Consider the following 16,615-nt stretch of genomic DNA (forward strand, 5'->3'; position numbering starts at 1 on the left):
TCAAATTAGACCCAGCAACCTCATAATTTGTATAATGTGATTTCCCCCTGATTACCTTAGCCGTTCATGATGGCCTATTAACATGTGCATGCGGACAGAATAAAAAGCCTTACACATGTCAACGAAAATATTTCACTTGGAATATTTCCATTTGGGCTTTTTGTCTATTGATGTGCAATTCTCCAGGATACTAAAATGAAAATAACCTTGACTAAGAATCATGAGACACGGGTTCTATTCCAGGCTCTGACAGGAAATGTTCATTTAACTTTTGTGAGCGACAGCATATTTAGGTATAAAGAATAAGTATAAAAATATGCGTCCTGCCTACCCCATGAATAAGATGTAAGAGAATAAATTGACTCAAGTTTGGAACAAGTGAGGTTAAAGGAGAATAGTGAACAGCACAAACAACACTGGCATAGTTCTGCTTTACCTGACGGGGAGATGTGCCGCCAAGAAATGGTAGGCTCTGGTTTCCCAGTGGCCAAACAAATTAGGGTGACATTGGTTCCTTCATTGATGGTCATATCACTTGAGATGTCATATATCTTCGGAGGAACTGAAATGGTAAAACATGCAGTGGTCAGAAAAAAATATATAAAATTCTGTTGAGCTATATATGATAACTCCATGATCTCATGCACTAAAGCTGGGGTGGTGAAATGCACTTGTGGCCTATGATCATGATCAGTACCCCAAAGATAGATTCTCTAGCTCCTCAAGACTCTCCCAGAGTTTTCTTTGTTAGTTGGTTAGTTTTATTTTTTTCTAAATTTTAGATGTGTAATATTTAATAACAAAAATGTTTGTGTTGCTTAAATTAAAGTTTTATTGTGGATATTTTTTATTGTTGTTGTTAATCCTCACCCAAGGATATTCTTTTTCCACTGATTTTCAGAGGGGGGGGGAGAGAGAGAGAGAGAGAGAGAGAGAGAGAGAGAGAGAGAGAGAGAGAAATATTGATGTGAGAGAAACACATCCACTAGTAGCCTTCCACCTGTGTCCAAACCAGGGCTAGGGATTGTGTCTGCAACCAAGGCATGTGCCCTTGAGCAGGTTGAATCCATGACACTTCGGTCCACAGGCCAACACTCTAACCACTGAGCAGAAACCGATAGGGTTATTGTGGATATTTTGTATTAAATAAACTGGAGTATTCATAATCAATCTGTTCTATCCATGTATCTTCACCATAATGATGGTTTTCTTGTTGAAAAGAGTAACAAAAGTGGAAACTTAGAAGAAACTTCAGCTAAAACAGTTGTGCCTACATCTTGATTCAAAAGCTGCGTAAGATAAAAATATGTGCAGGACTGGGAAGTAAGATTCCAGGTTCTCAAGGCATTTTGGGCCTCAAATTTCTATCTGCTAAATAGTAGGGCTGGAGATTGCCAGCATTTATGTTCTAAGGGACACTATTATTAGGGGCTGTGACACTTGTGTTCCACAAGAGTTTTCTTGTCAGTGATGGCTGGAAATCACTGGTTGAAACAGTTCTTTGCTTTTGGATTTCTTAGAACCTCTGTTATGCCCACTGTACCTCTCAAGAGTAAAGGGGAAAATATTATGTTGTATTTTTTTATTTTCTCTGATGTATTGGACTATGGGAGCTTTTATCCCAGCAGCATTTGGTAAAAAGTTTACAGACCATGGAATACAAGTTGGGAAAGTTGTTAATTTAATCCTTAAATTAACTTCCGGGATTAAAAGGTCCATTACTCTCTCAAATACCAAATGGTCTCATTTAAACCTCAGACAACATGGATATGAATCCTGGGTCCTCTACTGGCTAGTGAGTTATCTAGGGCAAGTTACTTAATGTGTCTCAGACTCTGTCTTCATCTGAAACTTGGAAGTAATAATACAAACCCCATGTAGCTGCTGGGAGCATTCTATAAGTCAATACATGTTAAAGGACTTAGAAAAGTACTTGACATTATTAGCTATTATTTTTAGATGCCTTAAAAGACATATCATATTGTATTTAATTTCAGTACTGTCCTTTTCCCATGCCTTAAACTGCTCTTAGAACTTCATCACTTTTTTAGTGTATGACTGGCTTATAATACACATTTTGGTTTACTATATAAAAATTATAGTGTACTGAGAGAAACATCCACTGGTTGCCTCCCAATGGCAATTAGATACCTTGATAACTATTAGAAAAATATGCTTTTTTTACTGAAATATTTTAATTGTTAGAGTTTCTTCATGCAAGAGATATTTAGACAGTTATTTAAAAAAAACAGTAACTAAAATCTATCTTAAGGATAAATTAAATTACCTATCCTGTGAATATCATCTTTGATTTTTTAAATGAAATCATAACTCTACTATAAGAAAAATCTAGGATAATTATTATGGGCATAAAGCATTTAATTATATGTAACTGTTGCTATGATTGAAGAAAATGCTTATTCCTAAGTGATATACTATTGTAACTGTTTCTAAATGACATATTTTTAATGAGCATTTAAAACATGTTATCATTAAGCTCTTCAGTGAACTATTCTCAGGCAAATAATAAAAAAAATAAAAACCATTTTAAACAGGTGCTCTTTTTAGCTTAACTGACACAGAACAAAAATATAGACATTAAGATACTATAGACAGAAATAGGAAAAAATGTGAATTATCTATTACTGGTGAACAGGAGAGTTAATAAAAATAAAGTTACAACATTAAATAGGAATACCATTAGCTATGTGGATGTAGGTATAAATTTGATATGGCAAACTATGAAATACATGTATAAATATGTGAGAATATACAAATATACACAAATGCACATACACACAAATACATATATACTAATGCCCACTATTAATAAAATAAAAGAAAAAGTTACTTAGTACTTTCTCCTTTATATGGAATATAGTACACAGAGATCAGCCTAGGATTGTTAGTTTATTTATATATTTTAAACACATAACTGATTCAACTTTAGACAGAAGTTGTGTGTATATTTAAGAGAAATGATGAAGTGTCATAAGACCATACATCCTATCCTCTCAATTACATTATTTTGTCAATTCTATCAGATTTTAAAGTAGTTTAGTTTCACCTTATGCATCTGCCTGTATTTTAAGCAGTAAACATGAGTGGTACACTGATATTAAGCACAATATTTGACTTCACAAAGAAACAACAGAGTTTTTTAGCCATAAACTTAGATTTGACATTTAACTATGGGAACTTAGTAAGGGAAGAGTACTGAATTCCAGGTGTGGCATGTCATCTCAGTGATTGCAATCACCTCTTGGGGCCTCATGATTCAGGATATGCTACAGGGAAGGAACATATGGAAAGAGGAGGGAAATAAGGGAAATCCCTTTGGCAAGGCTCTTCTCCCCAGAATGCATCACCTGTTGGCACCAGATACTGTGTGTTAGGGTGCGAGGTGGAGGCAATGAAATCTTTCACATGCACTGTAGTTTGTGGAGGCAAAAACAGATGTTGCTTCACTGAATATTCAAAGCATGTGTCCATTCTGTTTAAGAGTTCTACCGAATGTATGAAAGGTTAATTCTGGACACACAGCAAATGTAGACATTTCAAAGCATAATCCTTGCCATCAAGGAACTTAAAATTAAGAGAAGGAGGCAGATAGGAATGTAACTAAGATAAGATAAATATTTTCCACATTTTTCTTTACCATTTTACATGAATAACACATATTTAATAGCTATGCCTTCTGTGTTCAAATCGGCAAAGATTGGTTTATTTTAATGTGAAACATGTAGAACAACTTATGCACAAAGCTATTTGGTCCGGTGCTATTTATAATGGAGAAACACTATTAATAACCTCAAAGTAGGACAACACAAATGTAGACATTGTCAGCTCTATATCCAGAATAAGGCATGGTGCTGGGGAAGGGTTTGGGATCATTCCAGGTGCATCAGGCTAAGGGAAAATGGAAGAGAAAAGAGATGCTTCTACGTTGGGTGGCAGGGACTGGGAACAATGCTGTTATCTCAGGCATCTTAAGACCATCTGGTCCTGGGTTACAGATTGTGTGTAAATGATCCACAAGCACACAGGTGGGAAGGACTCTATTGAGACTTCTGAACGACAAAGCAAGCAGTGTGGCTTATGGTATGTCCGATATGCTGTGCTCTAGCATAGAAAAACAAGAGTTAAAATAACTTACTACTAATTCTAGATGCATGTTCCTTTTCTATATAGTGCATTCCAAACTTTCTCAAATGCTTTATTTAATAGATTTTTATTGACTTCAGAGAGGAAGAAAGAAGGAGAAAGAGATAGAAACATCATTGATGAGAGAAAATTATTGATTGGCTGCCTCCTGCATGCCCCACACTAGGGATCAAGACCACAAACTGGGCATGTGCCCTGACAGGGAATTGAACCTTGATCTCCTGGTTCACAGGTTGATGGTCAACCACTGAGCAACACCTGCTGAGCTCAAACACTTTATTTAGAAATTTAATTTAAATGATGTGTTTACAAAGGAGCAAATATGTTAAATCAATTCAATTATTTTAAGTAACTATGAATATTTATAAGCATTTTGGACTTCTGTGATATTATTAACGTATTTATGACCATAGTAGGGCAATAAAGAAATATGTTATTCGTCTAAATGTAAACTTGTTCAATTTACAGTAAATAATTATTATAACATTATCATTACTCTCATCATCAACATGACACCATAAATAAAAACAGTAAAGGACAGAAGTTCTAGATTTCATACAAAATCATAGAATATCTCTGTCCTAATTGGACTTTAATTGGGGATATATGAGATTTTATTATTTTGTTTATAATTATGTGTTGTGTATGACCAGTGAAAGAGATTGTAAAATATCAGAAACTTTCCAAAAACAGAAGTTGGGGGAGGAGAACCAAAATAGAGGTGTAGGCAAACACCTGTACTTGCCGCCTCCCACAACCACATCAAAATTACAACTAAAGTACAGAACAACCATCATCCAGAATCGCCGGAAAGCTGGCTGCATAGAAGTCCTACAATGAGAGAAGCAAAGAAGAAAGCACACAGGCTGGTAGGAGGTGCAGAGGCGCAGAACAGGCTGGTCTGGCACCCAGGTATGCTGCTTTTTTTAATCAGGAGGGGGATCCTCTCTGCTGAGGCCTCTGGAAGGAGCAAGGGGCCCCAACCCACACCAGACTCTCAGCCCACAGTCCCAGAGCTGGGAAAAGAAGACCCTACAGACAGTAAGAACTACTGGCTATAAAAACCAGTGTGGATTGGGGCTCAGTGACACAAAGGCTGCTGGAGACCCAAGTGCTCCTCTTAAAAGGCCAGCACCATGAATTTAACTTACAAGCTCCTGCTTCCTCTGAGCTCCCATGCTGGGTGAGTCTCTGGGGGACACAGAAACATATGAGGAGAAACTGGACTGTCTGGCATCGGGGCAGGAACTCAAGGGCAGCTTGCTTTCAGAGGAGGTGCTCGCAGCAGTCGTTGTTCCTGTGCTGGAACCTTCACGGTGTCAGAGCTGACTGACAGCCATTTCTGTTTGCTCCGCCCTGGTAATTCCCTGAGACCCTGCCTCATCCAATTTACAACCCCATCCAAGCTGTGCACTGCAGCTTTTGCATATTAATGGCCTTTCCTTACTTACGCTAAAAAACTGTCAAACAAGCTTCAGCTGAGTCAGGGAGCCCCAAACCTATCGATAAAAGGCCTAGGACCCAGCACCAGGAACAGCCTGCCTTGCTTCACAGCTGGGCCTTGTCTGGGCACTTCCAAACCCAATACAAACAGGAGGAATCTGCAGATGTCTCTATAGCTCCTGCTGGATGGGCCCAGTCAGTGGCTGACTTTGCACCCCCCTGGAAACCCAAGAGCCAGTGTACCCAGTGGTCAGTGTCAGACCATACCAGATTACAACTCTACACATCCATAAGTGACACACTCTAGAGGCAGACGCAGTGAACACCAAAGCCCCACTGAAGCAAGTCCTGCTCCATAAGGGTGTGCCTTGCACAGTAGCTTTCCCACTGTAGTCACAGCTGGTCCCCACAGCCAATTGGCCTGGGGGTCAATTCCTCCTAGTGATACCAACAGCAATCAAGGCTCAACCACAATAAGACTGTATGCACAGCCCACAAAAGGGTAGACCTGGAGTGTCCACCTCAGGTGATTGTGGAGGCTGAGCCCCTGACCCCTATAGGACACCTACTACACAAGGCCACTCTATCAACTCAAGGAGACTTAGCAGCTCTACCCAACACACACAGAAACAAACACAGGGAAGCAGCCAAAATTCAGAGATAAAAAACATCTCACAAATGAAAGAAATGGAAGAAAGTGAACTACTGAATATAGAGTTCAAGACCACCATTATAAGGTTATTCAAGAATCTTCTAGAAACCTCCAAGGGACTTAGTGAGACATTCAAGGATCTTAGTGAGAATGCCAAAAAAATTGAAAAGGACCAGTCATAAATTAAGCATACACTGACTGAAATAAAAAATATTATACAGGGATTCAACAGTAGACTAGACCATGGACCACTGGTGGTCTCTGAGGTCCAAAAGGTTGGCAACCACTGGTTTAAGTAAACCTTTGGAGCAGTGGTCACCAACCAGTGGTCTGCAGCCCATCAGTGGTCCGTGAGGTCTGAAAGGTTGGTGACCACTGAACTAGAGGGTGCTGAGAATCAAATCAATTATTTTAAATATGAGGAAGCAAAAAATACCCAACCAGAAGAGAAAAAAGGAAAAATAATCAAAAATATGAAGATAGTGTAAGGACTCTCTGGGACAACTTCATGCATAACAACGTCCAAATTATGGAGGCGCCAGAAGAGAGAGAGCAAGATATTGAAAACATATTTGAAAAAATAATGACAGAAAACTTTCCCTACCTGGAGAAAGAAATAGACTTACAAGTCCAGGAAGCACAGAGAACCCAAAACAAGAGGAACCCAAAGAGGATCACATCAAGACATATCATAATTAAAATGCCAAGGGCAAAAGACAAAGAGAGAATCTTAAAAGCAGCAAGAGAAAAGCAGATAGTTACCCATAAGGGAGTACCCATATGACTGTCAGCTGATTTCTCAACAGAAGCTATGCAGGACAGAAGGGAGAGGCAAGAAATATTCAAAGTGATGAATAGCAAGGACCTGCAACCAAGATTACTCTACCTACCAAAGCTATCATTTAGAATTGAAGGTCAGATAAAGAGCTTCACAGACAAGAAAAAGCTATAGGAGTTCATTACCACCAAACCAGTATAATATGAAATGCTGAAGGGTATTCTTTAAGAAAAGGAAGAAGAAGAAAAAGTTAAAGATTAAAAAATATGAACAACAAAGTGGCAACAAACACCTATCTATCAACAAGTGAATCTAAAAATCAAATGATTAAAAAATCTGATGAACATAATAAATTTGTGAATAGAATAGAATCAGGGGCATGGAAATGGAACAGACTGACGATTCTCAGAGTGACAGGTGTATGGGGCAGGTGCAGGAAGAGATTAGACGAAGATCTTATGTGCATGTATGCATTAGCTATGGACACAGATAATAGGGTGGTGAGGGCCTGGAGTGGGGTGGGAACCGGGTTGAGGGGAGCTATGCAGGAAAAAAGAGAGCTATCTGTAAAATCTCAACAATAAAGATTTTTAAAAAAGAATCAACCAATGAATGTATAAATAAGTGGTAAAACAACAATAAATAAATAAATACATTAATAAACAAAGCTATAAAAACAAAAACAGAAGTTGGAAGTAGATTGAAAGTTTGTGTTCAACTTAAATTTTTTATAAAATTTCCATATACATTTCTTCCTCTTTATTGAATTGATTAGGGTGACATTGGTTAACACAATTATACAGGATTCAGGTGCACAATTCCACAATGCATCATCTGTACACCATATTGTGTGTTTACCACCCAGTCAAGTTCTCCTTCCATCACCATTTATCCCCCCTATACCCTCCTCCACCTGCAATCCTCTCATTGCTGTCTGTGTCCTTGAGGGTTTTTTTTCCTCTTTTTTTTCCCATTTTTGTCAATCCTTCCATCCCCCCTTTCCCCTGAGAGCTGTCAGCCTGCTTTCTGTCTATGGGTCTGTCTCTATTTTGCTTGATCATTTTGTTCATTAGATTCCACATATGAGTGAAATCATATGGTACTTGTCTTTCTCTGACTGGCTTATTTCACTTAGTATAATGTCCTTTGATGTTGCAAAGGGTAAGATTTCCTTCTTTTTTATGGTCCAGTAGTATTCCACTGTGTAAATTTACCACAGTTTTTTTATCCACTCCTCTACTAATGGGCATTTGGGCTGCTTCTAAATCTTGGCTATTTTAAATAACTTTGCAATAAATACAGGGGTGCATATATTATTTTGAATTAGTGTTTAGTGTTTCTTCAGATATATTCCCAGAAGCGGAATCTCTTGGTTGTAAGGCAGTTCAATTTTTAATGTTTTGAGGTAACTTCATACTGTTTTCCACAGTGGCTGCACCAATCTGCATGTCCCCCAACAGTGCAAAAGAGTTTCCTTTTGTCTACATTCTTGCCAACACTTGTTGTTTGTTGATTTATTGGTGATAGCCATTCTGACAGGTGTGAGGTAATACCCCATTGTGGTTTTAATTTGCATTTCTCTGATGGTTAGTGATATTGAGCATCTTTTCATATAGATCCATGAAGAGAGTGCAGAAATAAACCTCACATTTATATGTAGTCAATATTTGACAAAAGAGGCAAAAACATACAATGAGGTAAAGATAGTCTATTCAATATATGGTGTTGAGAAAATTGGACAGATACATGCAGAAAAATTAAACTAGACTATTTTTTACACCACACACAAGAATAAACTCAAAATGGACTGAAGACTTAAATGTTAAACATGAAACCATAAAAAACCTTGAAGAAAACATAGGCAGTAAAATCTCAGACATTTCCTCATAGCAATATTTTTCCTGATATATCATCTTAGACAAGGGAAAAAACAAACAAACAAATGGAACTATGTCAAGCTAAAATTTTTGCACAGCAAAAGAAGCCATCTATAAAATGAAAAGATAACCCACTGAATGGAAGAACATATTCACCAATGATACATCTGATAAGCGGTTAATATCCAAAATATAAAGAACTTATAAAACTCAACACTAAAGAAACAAAGAATCCAATTACAAAATTGTCAGAGGACTGGAGTAGAAACTCATCCAAAGAGGACATATAGATGTACCATATGCATTTAAAAAAATCACTCTGGATCCCTCAAATTAATAATCTGCTTTGATTTTAATTATTCAAGGGTCTCAAATGCAACTGCTACCTAATATACCCTGTCTTCAACTCCTATTCAGTTACTTCCATCATGAGAGAATGGTGCATATTTCAATGTATCTATAGATTTAGATTCATTAAAGGTAATTTACATCTCTTGTTGGTTTCACTTTCTCCAAAAAAGTAGGCAATGTGACCTGCCCCAATTGCCTTTTGCCCATTTGAGTCGTCTATCGTAGTGTCATTGGGCAGGGTATAAAGCAGTATCAGCAAGGAAAGTCGGATAAATCACATTCAGACCAAGTACCAGTTGGTATCATTCCCTACCGTGTGCAATATAATGGGCAATTGAGTTTGTGAGAGGTTGCATGGTTTACTTTGTTGTTGTTAATGTGTACTTATTTCCTGAGCTATATAAATAGGTTTTTGTTGGTTTAATCAGCAGCCTTCACTGATTTCAATTAAATTTCTTCCAATAATTCATCTTGTAGTCTGGAACATAGCCATTAAAAAGTCAACACGAGGATGACTAACCTACACATCACAGGAGTCATATGAGCATAGTGTTTTATTACACTAAAAGTCTGTTCAGATGTTTGTTTGTTTTTTTTAGAAATAATATATAAAATAAAGTTTACACCTGTACTTAGTTGCATGAGATTCAAGTCTAGGTCATACATAATATTGAGAACCATTAGAGGATGTATTTGATGGTGAACTTAACTGTAAATTCAAGACATGGACTATTTGGATCTGTAAATTTACATCGGCTCACTGGAATCAATTACATGCACCATCGAGTTCTTAAGTTGTAATAGACCATGAAACACCACAGATACTAATCCATTGGAGGCCTTCTTTAGGCTGCCAGGGATAAATGTTGAATAGAGTATTTATTTAATCCAACATACATAACATTTATTTAGTTACACTCACAGATTATGAAAAAAAATCAGTTTAGCATTTATTGTAACCATGATATTCCTTAGTCAGGGTGTAAAATTCATGTTTTAAAGGAACACACACTGAGTGTACTCCCACTCATTCTCTGAAGTCATAGACTCATTACAAAAACCTTTTAAGTTTTTACTATATCTGTCTGAATTATGCACACAATCACTAGATCTCTCCTTCAAACATGTTTTCCAGGCCAAACAAGAAATAAAAACAAAAGTGACTCTATCTTTTTGGGGTCCTGCTTGACAAACCTCTTCACAGTGAATTCTTCTACCCTAAAAACCTATCAGAAAGACAAAAACACTGAAATGTGAATTTTGTAGTGAATGCTAAAAGGTTAAAATTTCATTTTAAAACACTGCATCACTGATAACATCAATCATCTTAAAGCAAGACCCAATTTTTCTGGGTATGTATCTTGCTGAAATAACCATTTGCACCCATAACCCCCTGTCCCTTATCACTCCTCTTTTTCTTATAGTCTTTTTGTTATAGTATGCTTTGCAATATGTCATTGTCATTGGTTTTTATTTACCTGTTCATTGCCTGTCTTCTCTTCATAGAACATAAGTAAAGTCCTTGTTGTAGAGACACCGTCTGCTTTATTCAACAGCATATATATCACCAGCACCTACAAAAGTGCCTGACATATATGGGATATTCAACAAGTATCTGTTTTATTTTTCTTTCCTGTACTGAGCTAATATTTCTTCAATCTCTTAAAGATTTCCCATAGAGTTTCATACTCTGGAGAAAATGATGTAATAAAAACTCTGAGAAGATAGTAAAAATATAATTATAAAGCCAGGGGTTCTATGTGACTTTTTCAAAGATCTTCTCAGTTTGGGGATTCAGTATTCCTTTTAACTCTTCTAAAAAAAAAAGGTACTTTTCTATTCCATTACCTACCATATTTTTTGCTGTGCAAAAATCAGAGAAATAATTGGATGATGGTCCTATATACTGATTTTCAACAGAATGGGCTGGGGCACCTTAGGCAGCACTGTGCACACTGGTTACATATTCATTGATTTTTACTTGAGAAGTCATGCAAATTTAGGGTCAAAAGGATTTGACTGTACCTATTATTTTTGCTTTTTTCTCCCCTCTCCACAGACTTGGAATCTGATTTCGTTGGAATAAACAATATCTCTGAAGCTTTTTCAAACTGTTTCAGTGAACAAGCTAGACATAACTATAAATCTGGGGAGAACTGGCGTTTCTTGCACTCCATATCTGGAAATGGCTGGCAATATCAAAAGAACAGTCCTACTTTCCCCTGGCTGCCACTTCCCTTCTCTGTCTTGGCCAGCCCCCAGAAAGCAAATGCGGATCTACGTTACATAACAAACCTCCTGGAAAAGGTGTTGTTCTCAAACTGAAAGAAGAAATTGTTTCATGATTTTTTTTAAATTGGTTTGCTTGCAGGTGCTGGATGATTTCCTGGCCTGCATCTAACTAGCAACATTGTTTTCTCCAGTCACGGACTCTAACTGACTTTTTGTAGTTTATGACATTTCACAGACTTCTATGGCTTCTCCCCTCATTCCATCACACAGGTAGTGACAGGAGGAAAAAATATCCAGGCATGACTTGCAAATGCAGACTTGCCAGATTTGTGAATTACCTGCTGATGGAATACAGCAGAACTACTTTTGGGGGCAAAGAACATGTTTGAGGAAATATCTTTCAGACTTTGGTTCAAACTTTGAATCATGTTGCTTAGTGGTTTTTCATTTTTTGGAAACCCACAAACATTTTTTTTTCTCAATTGACTGTGTCTTTCAAGGGGTCAGTATATAAAACGGCAAAACAGTCAATGACCTATTTTAATCACTCCATCCCTCCATCCATACAAATATTTATTGAGCACCAGCTTGATTAGGCAGAATGATCTTAAAGAGTACATGTTTAAAGAGTTAGAAAGACCTAATACTATCCTATATAATAAAAGCCTAATATGCAAATCAACCAAACAGCGGAACGACTGGCCACAACTACTGGTTGCAACAACCGGTCACTATGATGCTCAATGACCACCAGGGGGCAGACGCTCAACACAGGAGCTGCCCCCAGCCCACAGGCCCTGACTGGTGGCGGTGGGGCGGGGGGGGGGGGGGGAAGGGGAGGTGAGGCTGTCAAGAGGTGGCACCAGGCCAGCCAAGGTGGGTGCCAGTAGGGGGCCCCCAATCTCCCACCAGTTGTCTCCCCGCCTCCCACTGTGGGCAACTGGCAACTGGTGGGCAATCAGGGGACCCCCCACTGGCAGTGCCAGGCCAGCCAAGGTGGGTGCCAGTGGGGGTGCCCCAGTCACCCTGCCAGTCACCCCGCAGATTGGCCCTGATCACTGGCCAGGCCTAGGGACCTTATCCATGCACGAATTTCATGCACTGGACCTCTAGTTAATTATAATATGGAGTCATAAATCCTACAAAGTGGATTTTGTAACTACAAGGTGTTTGGGAAACACAGAGTAGTAAATATAACTCTGCCAATGGAGTCAGAATTGGAGAAACTAGAGAGGGCTTTATGAAACAGATGGCATTTGAGTGGAATTTGATGGTTAAAAATAGTTTTCTGCATCCAGACAATCATCAGGCTAATCTAATGAGACTTTTTCAACCCTAGGATTGGGAGGAGGGCTAACTCAGGAGATCCTAGACCAATAGTTATTGAATAAGTTACAAAATCTATAGGTTTGAAAACTGATTACAAGGTACCAGAAAGACCACTGCACACACATTTCTTATTTATTTAAAACCTCCACTCTAATCAGGAAGGCCTTCCTTCACATCCTCAGAGCATAGTTATTTACCTTCAGGGGCCTAATCTATAATAATAAAAACATAATATGCTAATTAGACTGAATGTCCTTCCGGATGTCCTTCCTTCTGGACAAAGCCACAGCGGGTGGGGGCTGAGGCAGAGGTTGCAGAGGACCCGGTCGTGGCAGTAGCAGGCAGGGGCAGGGGTTAAGGCCCTTGCACAAATTTCATGCATTGGGCCTCTAGTCTATATATATAAAAGGCTAATATGCTAAGTGCCCCTCCCTCATCTGACCGGTAGCTATGACGCACACTGACCACCAGGGGGCAGATGCTCAACGCTGGAGCTGCCAAGCTGCAGTGACTTGGCAGTGGCAGTTCTCAGGTGATGCACCCCAAAACCAGAGAGGAGGGAGCCCAATTCCTCACAGGGCCGCAGGATTCTACCTTCGACCATGGGTTATGTTGTTGCTGGGGCACTTTTGGCCCTGAATCTGGTTTACTGCATACTTGTGTTTGCGTTCCATACCTTGTATGATAGCAACTTTGCAGAGTGCCCTCTTGCACTCTGGGACCCCTCGGGAGATGTCGGAGAGCCAGTTTCAGCCTGATCCCCACAGGCCAGCCTGAGGGACCCACCTGCTGGAGGGACCCTGTTCATTCCACCTACGCCCTTGGAGCCATGGCACCACCCCAGGTGCGGCCGGCTGGGGAGGGACCTGGAGTGGTTGGCTCCAGGGTGTGTCTGGCCCTTCTTGCCCAGTCCGGCCATCCAGGCCACCTTCTAATTAATTTCCTTTTAATGTGCACGAATCCGTGCACCAGGGCACTAGTATTAAAATAGAACTACCCTTAGAAGAGATGAGACTTGAGTAGCTTGATTTCTTTTCATACTTCCTGAGAGCAGCACGATGGAAGTAAAGAGGGCTTCAGACTGGAGGTGGAAAGTGCCATGGGCAACTTGTCCCCACTGGGTTATTTTCCCTTGAGAAAATGCAGACTCCATTTTTCGTAGCAGTGAGCGAGACAATCAGCAGTGGAGAGAAGAAAGTAAGCATCTAAGAGGAATCCCCCCACAGGATATGTAGTTATGGAAACCTCTCTTTCCCTTTTCTCCATCTCGACTTAATCCTAAATCCTAAATTATACATCGAGTAGGATGAGAAAAAGTAACTACTTCCTAACTTTTAAGACAGATTTCTTTTTTCTCATTGAAGAAAGATGCAGTTATTTGCTAGGTAGATTTTCAGTGGCAAATACACACACACACACACACACACAATCTCATGAGGCTAATGGTTTAGAAAGGATAGGTTTTGGTAGCATAATATTTATTTAATGATTTTAAGTTTTTTGATTGAAGGCAACTTTTTTACCTGCTATCTAAACATTTTGAAGTAAAACATGCAACATTGTTTTACAAGTTTCAATATTTTAGACTATAAAGGTGTTTCTTTTGCTTCATTTTGGCTAGAGGATCAATAGATAGTCTTTACACATGAGTGTTTATACAGCAGAGTGCAAATCCCTGCTGTACCTCAGACTAGCTTCAGCTCCACTTATTGGATGGCTCAAAATATAAAATACTGCTTCAAATCAGAACCATAATAGTAGATACCCCCTCAGGCGGCGGCAGCAGTGGCAGCAGCAGCCGCAGCAGAAAGGCCAGAGCACACTTGCAGCCGGTTGTATATCACAGGGTGTCTACCATGCGTGCTTAATTCACCCTCCTCCCTAGCAGAAAGCAGGGACAAAATACAAAGGAACAATGCCACAACTGAAATACCTTAGAGCACCCAAATGCAGGTCCCCATACCTAGTGAGGCAGAATTCTTAAGGAGCCAACTTTATCTTTAAAACCAGCAGCGATAGTAATATTTTATTAAGAATTAATAATGAGCTTTTTTCCTGGAAACAATTTGGCAGTATATTTTAAGAACTTTGAAAAATTCCAACCCAAATGAGCCAATGATTTCTCCTTCCAGGAATTTATCTTGAGGAAAGCAGGTACCTTTTGTGAATATCGTCAGTATTCCCATAAACCTGGTGGCCGGCTCCACTGTTCTGTTTGGAAATGTGCCAGAAAACACCCCCTGAAGAGACCCGGGTGAACTTTTCTTGCCTCATCCTTGGCAGTGAACTCTTCTCCACATAAACCAGAGGAAACAGCCCAGCTGTGTCATACTAGGATCCAGCTGCCTCCTTTTGCAAACATTTCCCATCTCTAAAAGCTTGCTTTAGAATTTTTTTTTTTTTTTTTGAAACATGAGTCCAATGTCTACCCTTGGACTCCTAGAGTTATAATGTAACACCTGGCTTCTCCTTTCACGAGGTAAGTCTGTTTCTATTATATATGAGTTCCCCTTGATAAGCTCAGGTTTTTATAAATGTATTTTGGCAGATTTCTGTATCTAAAGGCTGCTAGGTTTTAGGGACTTGCAGAGCTGATGTGTCATTGCAGCACAATCAGAAAAATCATGCCTTCTATAAAGTACTCTGGTTTCTTTGTTCTTTGAACATATTTATTTTCCTAATTATGAAGGCAGTACGCACCTCTTGAATAGAATGTGGAATTAGATATCAAGAATGAGGGGGGGAATCTATTAGGTTGAAACATCGAACATTGCCTTTTGGCAGGTTGAAATCAAATGGCTGCTGGTAATATCATGTGAATCACTCTTAATTGTTTGATATATTTTACTTTGTATTTTTATGCAGGTATTTTTACGAAGATCCATGAGGCCCAACAACCTCACCAGAAAATTGTGCTTAAGCCTTGGCTGAAAATAAAGTGTCCTTTTCTCTAAGACATGCATCCTCTAGAAACTGAGCTAGAAGGTAGTAGGAGAAGGATTCAAAATCCAGCACTTTAGTTCTCTTCCTTTTCTCATTGGACACAGGTCTAACAAAAGGATATCTATAGCAAAGGTTAATATTTGTTGGACGTTACTATGTGTAATGTAGTGAGAGGTTAATCACTTTTACTTTGTTGACTGAGTGGGGCCTATCATGGGGCAAAATTTTACATATCCAGTCCCCCATTTCTTCTTCCACCCACCCACTTACTTCTTTGTGAGTTGGCTTATGTGACAGTTTTATAATGTGGTCCCAAGTTCTTCCCCCATTATAAATGGGGTCTTTGTATTTTCTTTGCCCCATCCTCAGTTGAATTTGAGTAGGCTCCTGGATGCTTCAAATAACAGAACTGAGAAGAAAAGCTAAGTGACTTCCAAGACTGAATCATAAAATGTCATTTGTCATCTGCCTTGTTTTCTGAGGACACACTGACTCTTGGCGGTCTGAGTTGCCACATAATTAGCCTGACCACCATGGACCCACCATGCTGGAGAGAATGTGTGGAGACCCCACATGGCGAAGTTCGGACACAACAGGAACAAAAAGAGAACTTAGGAAGCACCTCAACACTCTAGGCCCTAACTGTTGAAGGCATCCCAGTGAGACTTCAAATACCTTGTCCAAATTGTGATATTGTGAGCAAAGTACATACTGGTAGTTGTTTAAAGTGACCATGTTCGGGCATGGTTTGAAAAAGAATGGTGAAAGTTAGAGGACTTATGCTGGAAGCCAATTCCAGCATGTCATAATTTCAAGAGTTTCATCAAAAGGTTGATGGAACTTCGG

The 16,615-nt window shown here is 39.2% G+C and overlaps 1 protein-coding gene across 1 annotated transcript in view; it reads right to left on the reverse strand.

Annotated features, from left to right (window-relative positions):
* The window catches only part of NEGR1 (neuronal growth regulator 1), an 877,308-nt gene that overhangs the window by 389,330 nt on the left and 471,363 nt on the right, over positions 1-16,615 (reverse strand). The window contains exon 3 of the mRNA XM_070405386.1: positions 437-562. Within this exon, the coding sequence (XP_070261487.1) occupies positions 437-562 (126 nt within the window). The remainder of the gene's footprint in view (positions 1-436; positions 563-16,615) is intronic.

This window comes from Myotis yumanensis, unplaced genomic scaffold, assembly GCF_028538775.1.
Source record: "Myotis yumanensis isolate MYYU_CA2020_CCGP unplaced genomic scaffold, mMyoYum1.0.hap1 SCAF_2, whole genome shotgun sequence".
Lineage (NCBI taxonomy): Eukaryota > Metazoa > Chordata > Mammalia > Chiroptera > Vespertilionidae > Myotis > Myotis yumanensis.